Source organism: Tigriopus californicus, chromosome 5 (assembly GCF_007210705.1).
Source record: "Tigriopus californicus strain San Diego chromosome 5, Tcal_SD_v2.1, whole genome shotgun sequence".
NCBI classification, from domain to species: Eukaryota; Metazoa; Arthropoda; class Copepoda; order Harpacticoida; family Harpacticidae; genus Tigriopus; species Tigriopus californicus.
This window is the reverse complement of record NC_081444.1, coordinates 16440263-16454428: the sequence shown is the minus strand read 5'-3', so window position 1 is coordinate 16454428 and position 14166 is coordinate 16440263. Positions and strand designations below refer to the sequence as shown.

Genomic DNA, 14166 nt, shown 5'->3' with positions numbered 1-14166 from the left:
GAGTAAATAGGCAGTGGCCACAATGGCTACGAGGTGGTACTAGGAACATCTCTGACTACCAAAAGCCATTCAAGTGGAATGGTAGTCATCCGGTGAGAGCAGATTTACAAGATCGCACCTCATCCATTGCCGTCAAGCGGTGAGTGAATCACTTAGCGTACTTGCGGTTGAAAAAAATGGGACTTATGGCACGTCCGTTGTAAGCCCATATCTCTAGAAGTCCGTGGTTGGATGAATGAAAAAACTCCTACTCATTAGTGTTTTTCCTCACTTAAAATACGACAGTGGAGTAATCTTATCCAATATCATCAAAACTCCATTCGCAGTCCCAAGTCACATGTTGTTGGGGAGAAGGAACAGAGATCGGTGTGACATTATAATTGCTGTGGTATGATTAATTGATTAATCTACTTAAATGGTTCATGCTTGGGGCACTTCAACAAGACATCGAGGGAGGTGGGGTACCTATTGCACCGACGATATATTTCATGGCTGATTAATGTGTGGCCCGGGTTCATCTTTGGTAATTACAATTTGGCACTTTTCCATTGCAGGTATTGGTTGATGCCTCGCCAAGAGAGCGTTTCTCCGAAGACCTCCGATCCAACAAGTGATTACCGTCAAAGTGGAATCGAGGGGCTCCAGGGCCACCATCTGCGCCTAGTTTGTGCCATTTTTGTTGCCTTCACTACCACGACTACCATTGCTATAGCTCCTGCAACTCCCTCGTCTTCTTCTTCCTCTTATGGCTTCGATTGGCTCTCGTCGTCCGGATTCTCATCCATTGCCTCTGCCAAAGAGGAATCCTGTGAACGCCAAGCCAAGAAATGGTCTTGTTGTAGCGAGTGATTGGCTTCCAATTAGAGCCCATTGTACGGATCAAGGCTACCAGAACGACAACCATAATGTTTGTGTTGAAAGGGAGAAAAGAGGCAAGAGAAAAGACACATTGACATTGGAGGCTCTCACTAAAAATGAAGAGGATGAGGAGACTGATGTTACTCGACTAACGCCACCAATTCAGCGGCGACTCATTCACAATGAAGAGAAGGCAGTAAATCATCTCCCTGAGAGTGGATATCCGCCATTCCGAGGTGTCAGACTCGATCACTTGCCACGACAACATATACAACAGTCACACGCTACCATAGATATGCAGATGACAATGCGGTTGATGGCGATGAAAATGAAGAGGAGGAGGAAGTGTGAATCACCCTCATCCGATGATTCTACCCCCACCAATACCACCCCACGGGCACCTTTCAGCCAGCTACGTCAATTGAGCCACGCAAAGGATGGACAAAGGTCAAATGAGCGCTACATTCATTTGTACCACTCTTCCTTGGCCTTACGGAAGGCCAAAGCGTTTGGGAAGCCGAAGGAGAGGGAAGAGGAGGTGGAGGAGGAGGAAGAGGAGGAGAAGAAAGAAGAAGACCCCGATGCTGTGAGGGCACAGAGCTCAGGGAGGAGATACCTCCCCGAAAGAGGTAGTTCGTGTTCGTCAAGTCTTTCGACTCATCAAAGAATTCTTCAGCGGAAGCGTCGAAAGAGGCGTTACGCCCTCATGATGGGACACCCCCCTTCACTTGGGTGTGAAGATTTCAGTGACTCAAGAGATGTAGCCCAAAACCCTATGGCTGATATGAAGCACAATCGAAGTGATAACGTGATTGACCACAGGGAGGAAGTCATTCACTCCAAAAGCTTGCCCTCGATATCCGACCAGTGCCACTTGTCTCAACCACACGCCGACTGGCTTCCTCGCCACACATCGTTCAACACGCCAGAGGACTCACTTCCGAAGCATTGCAAAGGAACTGAGAGTGGCGTTGGGAGCGCCTCTTCTTGCTCCTCTGTCCGCACTTCACTCTCTTTTCCTTCGAATGCGATGAATCCGTGTTATGGGTCACAACAGCCTTGGAAGGCCAACACTCTCGCATGTTCTGAAAAAGGACGAGGTTCATCTGGACTCAGCCAGAAAAGGCCGGCCAGAGCTGAGTTGAGGCATTTAGAGACGAATCCCTTTCACCCTTACTACCAATTGCAGGAGGACTACCATCATCATCCCTCAGATGCCACCCGACCAACCTCAGGCGTGTCTCAACACGCTTGCTCCTCGTCAAGACTGAGTTCTCACTTTGGGAGTACGGTTGAGCTAAAAGAGCCGCAAAACAATGGCCAAGGACCAAACGAAATTAGCCTCCTCACCAGCGGCAGTGCCGCTCACAAGTTCCACGAGGCTCTGGGTCTGGTTGATGAATCCAAATCTGGTAAAGCTTGTTGTTCCATTCCCGCTTACAGCAATATTACAACTATTGCTACTGCTACTGCTTTTGCTGCTCCTTTTTCTCCTTCTATCGTTATGACGAGCTCTACTACCCAAAGAATGTCCTCTTCCTCCATTACCACATTGCCATCCAAGACTTCGCTTACCTCTAAACATAACGAAGTGGCTTCTTGGGGACGACACGAGAATTCTCAAAACTCCAGTAGTCCTTCCGTGCCAGATGAGGAATTGAGTTCCCTGTTGCAGAACTACTACTTAGACGAATCAAGCTCATTGAGGCCGGTGTCTGGTTCCACTCATCACCACGCACCGCCACACCAACAGCTAATTAGACCAACTGAAGACAACCACTCCTATAGCTCGAGCCTTTCAGAGGATTGCCCCAGTGGCCCGGGCAAGAACCGTTCTTTGAACTTTGAAAACTGTCAAAAGCGTACAAGTGATAATGTCATAACATCTCATCCTCATTTGGTTGGAACGACGGCGGCTTTCACCAATTATCCCCATTTCAACCAGCCAAAGACAACCATATCCAAAGGCTCCCGAGAAACTTCTTCGGTGGTCTGGACCAGTGAATTAATTCCAAGTTTGCCCGCCTGTGAAAACAGACCACAAACGATTAGAGACAACCAAGTTTCATCAGACAAACAAGCCAGAAGCCTCGAAGACGGCTCTCACCGCCACCAACAACAGCACCACCGACGCCCGTGCTTGCTTCCACATCCAACAGATCCTTCTGAAAATGCTGTTGTGAACGAGCCCACTAGAGCCCTTTGCTCCCAACCTAGTATCACACATCTGGAAGTGGAACGTCTTAGTTTGTCTCAACAATCCGTGCTGGAAGTGTCGCCACTAAGTCACGTATCAATTGATTCCGGATACGAAGGGCCCACCGATTCGCCATTTCAAAGGGTGTCTGCCTCACCTTCGACTTGGCCACCAGGCCAGCATCATCAGTACGTGTATTTGGATCCAAATGACCAGGGATGCGAAAAAGTAGCCCAAGAGCATCCCGATCTTCTACAAACCGGGGAGGTGATGATACCGGGGAGTGACGAGGATATGGGTTCGTTTCTTCCGGAAGATCCCTTACCATCGTTTGGCGAGGGTTCTTGTCAGACCGAAGAGGATATATCGGACTTGGTGGACCAGGTTCTCAACTCAATTGGCGATGTATCCTCGTCCATATCTCACGAAACTTCCCATCCCACACTGGCGGATGAGTCAGGTGAAACGACTTCAGGGACAAACCCGCATGGTTCTTCTGGCCCTGAGCAGATTGTTTGTGAGTTGAATTCGAGACCATGTCAAGCTGATTCCAACAGAATAGATATAAAAGCTGTAGGCAGTCCATCATACCTGTCAGTGAGAACTTCCAACACATCTCTTTCCACCGGAAAACTTGGCTCACCTTCGCCTTTGGAAGCCTCCTCCCGCATTACCTCACCCAACTTAGAGGCTGGAAATGGAACGAATTTCTGTTGCCGCCCCCATCAACATCAACACCATTGTCACCCATATCACCGAAAAGTCACAGGGTAAGTGGTAACTTGATTTTGAACTGACGCTCACGCCCTCCCAAAACTATCATTAGGATGAACTATCAATGGATGAAGCTAGCTGAGATGACGCTACGGTAGATGTCAATTTTCACTAGCTTTCTTATGCACTCACTGCCTGCCGGATCTAAAGTAGTTGGCTACCTTCAACGTGCTCTACCTCGACTCAGTTGCTCCATATTGCATGTACGTAAACATCACATCCAGTAAAGTGCACCATCCCCGTTAACAAACGTGGATGTGGCCAGCTGAGTTTTGGCTCTTAAAATGGAGGCACCACCCACGTGTGCCTTCTAAGAGACCAAGAGACCTAGCTTGCTTTCTAGCTCGGGTCGAACATTTTAATCACGTCACTCAGGATTCTAAAAGAGCTGTCAAGCAGAGTTCGAGGCGAACAAAAGAGATCAGTGGGTGCGATCTCCTATTGCTCTATTCATACATATCCACGCACCCGTCTTGATGAATCAACCCGTCATAATTGTCTCAAAAATTCACATCCATCCCAAGATATGAGAACTCGATCACTTTCATCGTAGACTTGGCGCTCACGATTCGTTCTACGACATGTTCGTAGTGTACGCATGACTAAGTTTTTTGGAATGGCATCATCGCACTCCAAATGAATGCGCCCATGCTACACTTGTTCAAATAGGAATTAATTGCTTGAGCGTAGGGTTCACTGAAATGGAATGTTAATGGACCTCTCTGCGGTTTAGCTCGGTTGGTGCTCCATCGACAGGATGTACGGTAAGTAGAAGGCACATAACATAGCGGGTGTGACATTCCACCTAATGCAGTCGTTTTGTCAATATAGGGGTGACATCTTTCCATAGGAGCGTTGAGCTGGTTGGGTAGTGCCCGGTTCCCAACCCTTGGTTGTTGCGTCTCATTTGATCTCTTTGACTCCACGTAAAAGAAATCGAAAATGAACACGCTTCTTTTTTTATTTAGAAGCTTGTTACGGTGTGCGTTCTTGAACTAAGCTCTGATTGGTTTCTATGCCCTAAAGACGTGTCCAGCACTAATTATATTCATGACCAAATTCAAATCCATGATCAGGGCCAACCAATGTTTCCCGTTTCCAAAAATAGATTCTATTCAGTAGCTTAGTTCAGCCACAGAGACGAAAATGCTGATGATGCCTGTGCCGTTGATGATTCATTATTCACCCCAGTTAAAAGCCTGATTCCGAGAGGCAATAGTAGGCAGTCGTAGCATTATTACTCACTCCCATTTAAGTGACGATCATTAATTACACTTTTATGGTAGTCAAGGAGAAGCAGGCAAAATCTCATTTGAGCACGTGATTTCAGATGCTTCTATGAACAGTTTTGGTCCATTTTCGAGTACTAATCAAGTGCTCTTCATTGTACTGTATGATGCTCGAAATTGCGAGATAGTTCATCATAAGGGACTTGAGAAAAGAACGAAATTTCGACTAAGTTAGAGCGTTTCCCGGTGCGGTTTATCTCATTGACTAGAAATTAGAAATATAATCGGAGCATTGCATAAAGAAGATAGATACATCCTATTGCAATGCAAAGAACGTTGATCCAAAGTGGAAACAGAAAAAAAACGAAGAGAATGTGGTGGTGCTTTTTCTCCACGGTTAGGCCTGACGATCAAGACTGATAAGATGAAAGCGACTAGCACACGCTCCTCGATCGACGACCCACACCAATACCGCGTCCATCCATCCCACCTGTATGCCATACTTACCTGCGAGTGTTTTGTCTTCACCCGTGGCGCCCCAAATTTATTCATTATGGATTAATAATGCTACTCCTCTGATCTCATCAATAAATTCTCTTTGAGCTTTGGGGAAGAAGAAGAAGCGACGACGGATCGAGCTCGGGTCTATCATGGAGAGTCAAAAGGCATGAGGCTCGTCGAACTTGACGCGTCATGTCGAACGATCCTTCGTCATGCTCGTCGGTTATGCTGCCTTGGATCTTGGCTTGTCTAAGGAATGTTTTAGTTATTGCTCTCTCCTCTCGTTTATGCGATCGATCTCGCTATAGGTTTATATTCGTCATCATGGTGATCTCGAGCTAGCTCCTGGTGCCATCATGACCTTTGGGATTTCCATTTTAAAGCACCATTTCTAACCCTCGTTCGTTCTATCGACCTCTCGACATGTTTCCATTCAACACGGACATGGTAATCAGATCTGGGAGACGTCCTAAGCAGAAGCAGCAGATGTAGTAGACGCACCTTCTTGTTGAAGTTCAGTTGGGGTGATGCTTCTCACTGGTCTTCCAACATCGCCGAAAAGTCATTTCGAATAATAAAACCATTTGCATGACTTCAAAGGGCAGCGATAGCACGGGTCAGAAAGAAAATGAGATCTTAAAAAAAAGAAAACAAAATCAAACTCGTTTTCCAATCTCCTTTTTGGTTTGGCTTTCCATTGCTTCATCAAAGTGAAACGTTGGCTCAGCAGCAATCCTGCTTTCGATGTTTTGGACTAAATGTGAGATCGATTTAAAACGACCTCAACCGAATAGGTACGATTGCCGGAAAGAATCAAATGATATGATTAATTGAAAGGTTACTACTCTATGGTCAGCACTACCACTTCTCCTTTTCGGTTTTTGGGGATTTCTTTTCGGAACCGCTTCGCTTTCATTTCACGACTTTTTTTCTATATGATTACAAGATGGATGGATCACAAGCTAGTTCAAATCAATTTCAGATGCTCAGTTTTGGTCGTGCGGGAGCACTAGCGATTTTTCTTTGGGATTGGTAAATTAGCCAAGTGGATTGTGACACCCCAACATAAATTGCTAGTTGATTTGGAGTCAATCCCTTTGGTCCCTTCCTAAGACCATTAGGCTTGGTCCCAAGTTTTGGGTGTACTATATACATTCAGTACGACAACGCAATGTGGTTATCCCATTGCAATTCTCGGCTAATGGAGAAAATGGCTTCGGAAGCCGGAACCACATTTGTGGGTCTGGACCATCATGGTCCCCCATGTACATGGAATACATGAACAGCAGTTCACTTAGTGCGTTCGTTATGCATTACAGGACGCAGACCTACGAGTACATAGGAGCAAAGACCCTTGCTTCCATTATTGAATGGTCAACTTAAACGATCCCAAGCACAAACAAGACATCTTGCTTTCATTTGTCACATTTTATGTCCACGTGCTACCACATATCAATGTGATAAAAATGATGACTGTGTCAATGATATTGAAATCTTCGGAATCACCAATCGTGGTCCAGAGCTTGACTCTTGTGTTGGTAGGCAAGGCAGCATGAAAACCACAATTCATTTCGTAGAGTGGATTCATCACAGTTCATGAAACGATGATCCTCAGAGATGATTCGGGTAATTTGATGATGTCCGATCAAATCGAGCGAGAGAAAAGAAAGAAGGAAAGAAAGAAAGAAAGGAGAGAGAGAGAGAGATCGACCGAAAATAAATGGATTCCATGATTGGCTTCAACTTCAACTCATCCCATTCCTTGGGTGACTGAATGGATACTACGAGAAGGCAGACACGCAGGCTCCTGGCTCGTTCCGGAGTCAGAAATGGAGAAAAAACATTTCATCGCTCCTCCACCGGAATTTCTTTGTCTACTTCTTGAGGCGCTTACTTTATCTATTGCCTCCATCGAACTACCTTTTTTCCTCGAGGGTCATTTCCTCGGACCAACAATCCATAGATCGGACGGATCCTTCGTTCGAAGCGTTCGCTCGTTCATGCTTTCTTTCTTTCTTTCTTTCTTTCTTTCTTTCTCGTATTGAATTGCGACCAATGAGGATGATGTTCCTCATTAATCTCCCTTATCCAATGGAGGAGTTAATCCCCAATTAATCCATGTTCGAAATGAAAGTGCTGGCTGTCAATCTCGTCAGGATGAAAGAAGGGGCACAGACAAGAAGATGGCCAAATGGAGAGGGGCCGCATAGAACCGAATATTGAATCAGGACGACTAAGATGAAAGAATCTAGCGGGCGACAGAGTCACATCCCAAAGAAGGACACTACGATCACTACTCGGCATATTGACAAGTTAATTTGACCGACTGAGCTCAACTCTCCTTGAGAGGATCAGACTTGATACTGGAGGAGAATAACCCCTTCGTGGACAAGTGTTCTGATTTAGGCCGAGAATGTTACACAGAATTGGTCCATTTTATTGGCAGTCCTGTTTTAAAGGAAAACCAACTCGTTGGCGTAGATCTTGGCATTGGTCATTTTCATGAATATGATTGTGCATGCATCATTTCTTCTCTCATTCATGATGAATGAATGAATGCATGTCATGTACATTGCTTAAGAAAGACAAAGAAAACCATGAATGAGGAAATCCAATAAAGGAAATGTCTCTGGAAAGTTAATTCTTTGGCTCATGTGTCAAAAAGCCACCGATTGACACGGTTGTCAGCGCTGGATGTGCCAAATCTACTAGACATCAAGTCATTGGGAATACAAAAAAAGAAAACCATTAACACAAACACTGCTACCCTGGACGCCTGATAAAGCTTCGCATGGTAAACTTTTGTGGAGGTAAAAACAGCCCAAAGAAGCTTTTTGAGACCTGCATGATATTGGGCATGCTTAATGACACTTTGACACGTCAATTTTTGGGCACCAACAATCAAACACCACGAAGACTTGGTGTCATTTATCTTAGTCATCTGATAAGGGGTCCACTCGGTGCAAACCTGCTATCTATCTATGCTGCACCAGCTGGCCTGGATCATCACGACTTCTTCGCTCGAAATGAGGTGGCATCAATTTGAATATCAATTTTCCAAACCCATTAGAGGGTCTCCACAAACAGGGAAAGTTTCTCATTCTGGCCTGTCAGGGGGAAAGAGGACCATGGACATATACCAAGGGCAACTGAGCACACTTGATCATTGAGAGCTTACCCCACTTTTCGAAGAGCAAATATTGATCAAGCTTGCCCTGGACAACCACTAAACAATTCATTGGTATAAAAGAGAGGCGGAGAGCAAATTGGGGCATCGTCGACTTTTTTGTTAAGAAAAAAACAGGGAAAGACCACATTGTTCGGTAAATCAATGATTTACTTTAAATGACCACCAAGGAATTAGCTATTATCATTCCACCCTTCAGAGACAATTTTTCTCTTTCCAGGGAAAATCTTCACCCATGCACCTCCTCCTTTACGGCGTGTTCTTCATCTTCATTCGAGGAGGCACTGGAATCCAATTCAAATCAATGGACGAACTCACATCGGTCCATCGAGGATGACAGGAAGCATTGCATTGAAAGTGGCGATCCGACTCAAAAACACCAATCCCCCTCCGGATTCGCCTCTTCAGACTCTTCTTCGTTAATGACTTGTCAACAACATCACCTCCAACCAATTACCAATGTGACTGCTGCTCAGCTAACACCATCACCATCCCTATCACCGCCACCGCTACCACCACCACCATCACCATCACCACCACCACCACCATCTTTATCGTCGTCTTCCTCCTCGTGTTGTTCAAGCGAACCCACCACATCTTGTGCACATTCTTCTCGAACGACTCTCTCGTTCCAAAGAGAAGAAGCAAGACTCCGGAGTCCTGAAAAAACAGGACAACAAGTGAAGCCAGTCTTGGTGGACGGACCGAGATTCGTCCCAGAAACAGCCACTTCAGAAAGTCAATATTGGAATAGTGGCAATTTTACACAGAGTAATGGAACAGAAGGAGAGGGAACAAAAAACTTTTTCCAACTCGACAACTACAGTGAGAAGACGAATGAAGAGAAGCGGAAAGGCCAGGCCATTCATGTTCGATCACCTGAGACCCCCAATTCGTTCTCACTTTCCTCGTCTTCGTCTTTGGGTTCAACCATATGGGGCACACATAACAGCAGCCCCATCAACGGAGGTGTGTCGGCACCGCCTTTGGCCAAGCGACCAAGGCGAACTGTGGGTGTGGTTGAACCCATTCGAATCACGCCCAACATTCAAGCTCCAACGGTCCCAGCTTCGAGCCAACCCGGGGCCCTTCTTAGGGGCTATGTCAATGCGAATGATTCAGGTGACAAGCTCATGCTCGATGCCGAAAGCGGAAGGAAGAACCTGCGATCCAAACCATGGAATGTCCCAAGCGTGAAGTTAAGTCCCCTTTCTATTAAGACCAATTCCTCACATCCATCGACAACGGAAAAACTGCCCTCCTTCCTGGAGCGAGAACAACAGATCTCAGAGCAACAGCAGCAGCAGCAGCAGCAGCAGCAGCACCTCTCAGGGCCAAGGCGAAACTTTTTCTCGAGAGTTGGGAACAACGAGTTGTGCAATGAAATTTATCAACTCTACTCTCAACATGGACCCCAAAGGGACACAATGATAAAGGAGAGAAGGGGAAGTCTATTACCAAGAGAGGAGAGCCGAGAAAGAAAGAGTAGCCGATGTAGAAGTAAAAGAAGAACAAGGAAGGAAAGGCACGCTCTTTCAATAGCAACAACAACCACACCAACCAATGCCACGACTTCGAGTAGCAATAGTAATAGTAGCAGTAGTCGTTGTAGTACTACATTACCCAATGAAGATAATGTGAACCCTCGAGAGGGGGAATCACTCACAGATGGATATCGCATCACCCAAAAGTTACCTCGCTACTTCAAACGGGCCCTGCTTCGCTCACGTGGAACGGAAGGCAAGCACAGCTTAATACCCCTGAAAAAGATGGGTCATTTAGAAAGTTTGGAAGAGGAGACAGAACTTTCTGGCGAGGATTCAAATTCATACCTGACTGAAACCTCGGTTCAAATGAGAAAAGACAACTCACTAAAGACTTCCTCGAGGGCCACCACCAATGATCTTACTTTTGATTCTGCTGTTCCTGCCATTACATCTACTGCCTCCTCGGGTGGTGCTTTGGCTTTGGCTGTGGCCTCTAGTTCTTTACAAACGAGGGATCAAATTTCTCAGAAAAGCAAAGCCACCAGATTCCTTCCAGATGAACAATCCCGGGCCGTTGCTCGTGTTGATAGAAGTGGAAGCAGTTGTTCGTCATCCTCGGACTTCATGGCTTGGTCCAGCGAAGCCACCGAAGATGATGAGGACGGAGAAGGCGAAGCCGAAGTGGACGAAGCGAATGCAGCCCACTACCACGCTCATTCCCAACGACAAGAAGCAATTGTGCTTGATGGCGAACCCATCCAGGATGAGGTGCCCAGGCTGAGTGGCCATGAGCGTAGTAACTTGAGAAGAGGTAAACATTCCATTCATGGCCCACCTTCCTCGTCTTCATCATCGTCGACCAAAACCTATTCTGGAGCTAATTTGAATGTTTCCACAGGTCAACGTTATGACGGGCTTGAACGGGGACGGGGAGGAGAAAGAACAATATTTAATGATTCGGGGGATGAAATGGAAACCGACGGAGGCTCAGAGGGCAAACATCACCACCCGGACAATAATCGAGGGGCAGATGAAGCCCTTCAAATGTGTTGGACTAGCCGAGACATAAGGTCGACGAGGTCTCAGGGAAAAATGGAGCCTGCTTATGTGGGTAAATATAGTAACAAGATCCCTAACAATTCCGATCCTGAAGAGGGCAGATCTGAGAGCCGTCTTCAGCTTTTTGGGCCAGCAGCCAAGAGGGGTCCTCAGGTCTTACCCCAACAGCAGCAGCAGCAGCAACAACAACAACAACAACAATATTTCTACCCTCCTCATCACCACCACAATCAGGAGCATCAGCATCAACAACAACCCAATGCCAGAGGAAAAACCATGCAACCACCATCAGTCCCATCGTCACCCAAAACGACTACGACATCAGCTCCAACATCAACAGCGTGTCAAATTACGAGCCAAACCCAGGGAAACCTTTGTAACCCCACCTATCATCAAGTGGAGGAAGAGGAGAGAGAGAGGGAAACTGAAGGGAAAGATCGAAGTGCTGCGGCAGGGGAAATCCAAGACAACCTGAGACTTGGGCATAATCTAATGGTGCCCGAAGAACCAAATAGTCTGAAATTGAATTCATCTTCAACCATAGCCACCTCGTCGTCCTCTAGCCCATCTAGTGCTCGTTCTCCTCGCGGGTCCTCTCCATTTTTATCATTATTATCTGATGGGAGTACAAAAGCTCAGAGCGTGTGGCCAAAGCAGGAGGGTGCAATGATGGCATCAGGTTACCCGCAGGGGGTATTTTCCACCACCTTAAATGCGACTCGAACCAAGAGACGTAATGGGACACATCGGAGAAAGAGGCTCCCAGGGAAGAGCACCAAAGATAGCACTCAGAATACCATTAATGGAGGGAGTGGCATTAACCATGGACGACGTTCTGGTGTTGACGAATTCACAAATAAGTCAATTAGCGCGAGGACTCCAACGGACTTGGCCGCCGGGAAAATGCAACAGCAAATACAGCAACAACGACGACAACAACGGCAACAACAACAACAACGACAACTCTGCCATCCCAAGTATCAGCATCAAGATCCACAGCCCAGCATTTCGCACGAGTTGGAAACGAAGACTGATACCATCAATGAACTTCATCTCCGGAGGGTAATGTCCTCTCATTTCAGCCCAGATCCGGTCGAAAATGAGCTCGTGCCCAAGGATGGTGTTCTCAAACTGAGGCCGTTATCACAACTGGCCTCAAGGAAACAACCACAAAAGCCCTTTGATGATGACGACCTGTCGAGCGCTGTGCGAGACAATGCGGTCGTGTCACCTGATCTGCGAACGAGTTTCACTCACGGCTCGGACGTGAAGTGGTTGTATTGCTCATCCAGTGGATGCTCGTTCTGGACCCGCAAACCTGACCGCATGCTCCGTCACACCCAATGTCATGTACCCGACGCTCGGTACTACCGATGTCCTGATTGTAGCTCGAAGTTCTACTCGTTGGCCAAATTGCTGAAACATGATCGCAAGGTTCATACAGGCATGAAGGATTACGAGTGTCGGGTGTGCGAGGCTGAAGTCACCGACATCATTGTTCATATGAAGGTGAGCACGAATTATTGAACGCCTATTAACTGGTCCTCTTCATGCTGCATGCAGGAGCTACCTACGACTCTATTTGGTTAAGTTGCGTTCATGAGGAATGAGCTGAAAGAGGGGAGTTTAAGAGAGTGCAGTCAGTACAGGGATTGCATTAGAGTGAAGAGATTGAATGAAGAGGAAAGGGGTTGTTGATTGCTTAAATGAAACATATACAGGGTGCAGGGTGCGTGGTATGCGACGTTACACTTTCAATAAAAATCCAAGGATTGATCCTGCTTTAAAATCCTCAACAAATGGCAATGAAACTCGAGTTATGGATGTATTTGGAGGTGCACCATATAATCGATTCAATTTAACTTCTATCGGTATTTCAATAACTTATCCAAGACGAGGCCGGAATCGGCCAACAATTTCAAAGTCTTTGAAAGTGTAACGCCACTTGCCTCGCACCCTGTATATGCTAAATCTGGGTTCCCACGTTCTAGAATCTACATGAAATAATGCAAGGATTGAAAGGTGACTCGGTAGAGGCCAATTGTCTTTTCAAGTAGCACATTAAGAGCAGCTATATTAGCTTTAGAAAGAAAAAAAACAGGTAGGCATATCAGAGCAAAAAGTAAGTTTTAGTTCATTTCAAATAAATGGGCAAGTGAAAAAGCTACGAATGAAGAAGAGTCAATAATCCTTTCACCAACCAAATCACTTTTCCCAAATACGCTGATTTCTCAATGTTCAATATGCCAGCAGAAGCCTGGCTTGGTGTTTACCAAGACGAGTAACAACCATATATTAGAACATTGACAAAGCAACCTCTTCTTTACATTTCTTTAAAAAAAACTCTGGTTATGTAAGGAATGGATTAGGAAGAACGAAATGTATGATGGAGACCTCTGCTCTGGCGGGCAGTTGTACACTTCTATCACATTGGATCGCTATTAAGGTACTGACTTTTTTTTGAAACGATAAATTAGAAACAAGGTTCACGAATTCACATGCCAAATTTCAGCATGTTCGGGGCTTTCGTTGACAAGTAAAAGACAATTGACATTGGTATTGTCTTTGGACTATCGTAAACCATTGGAAGAAAAATTGACACCACTATCGTGGGCTCGTAGATACTAGCATTGCTTGTAGTGTATCCTGAACGGCCCTCAGTTCAACAAAAATCAGTCAATCCTTTTCTTCTAAAAATCCTTAAGCTTTGAATTGCCACACGCAAAGCTGGTGAAATAGTAAGCGCATTGGCTTGGCTGAAGCCGGAAGTAATTCCCCCTCCTAGAGCTTATACAACATCTACGTATTTATGCCGTCATCATTGAATGGATATCTCAATCGTCCCAAAACTAGTCAGCTCATTCCTAGGCAGTG

General features: G+C 45.9%; 1 protein-coding gene across 1 annotated transcript; it reads left to right on the top strand.

The window, feature by feature from the left end:
• The first annotated feature begins 1174 nt into the window (after positions 1–1174).
• LOC131881323 (uncharacterized) lies at positions 1175–12819 on the top strand. The gene is made up of 3 exons (XM_059228161.1): positions 1175–3825; positions 8967–9207; positions 9517–12819. The coding sequence occupies exons 1-3, from the start codon at positions 1175–1177 to the stop codon at positions 12817–12819; spliced, it is 6195 nt and encodes a 2064-aa protein (XP_059084144.1).
• The last annotated feature ends 1347 nt before the right edge of the window (positions 12820–14166 follow it).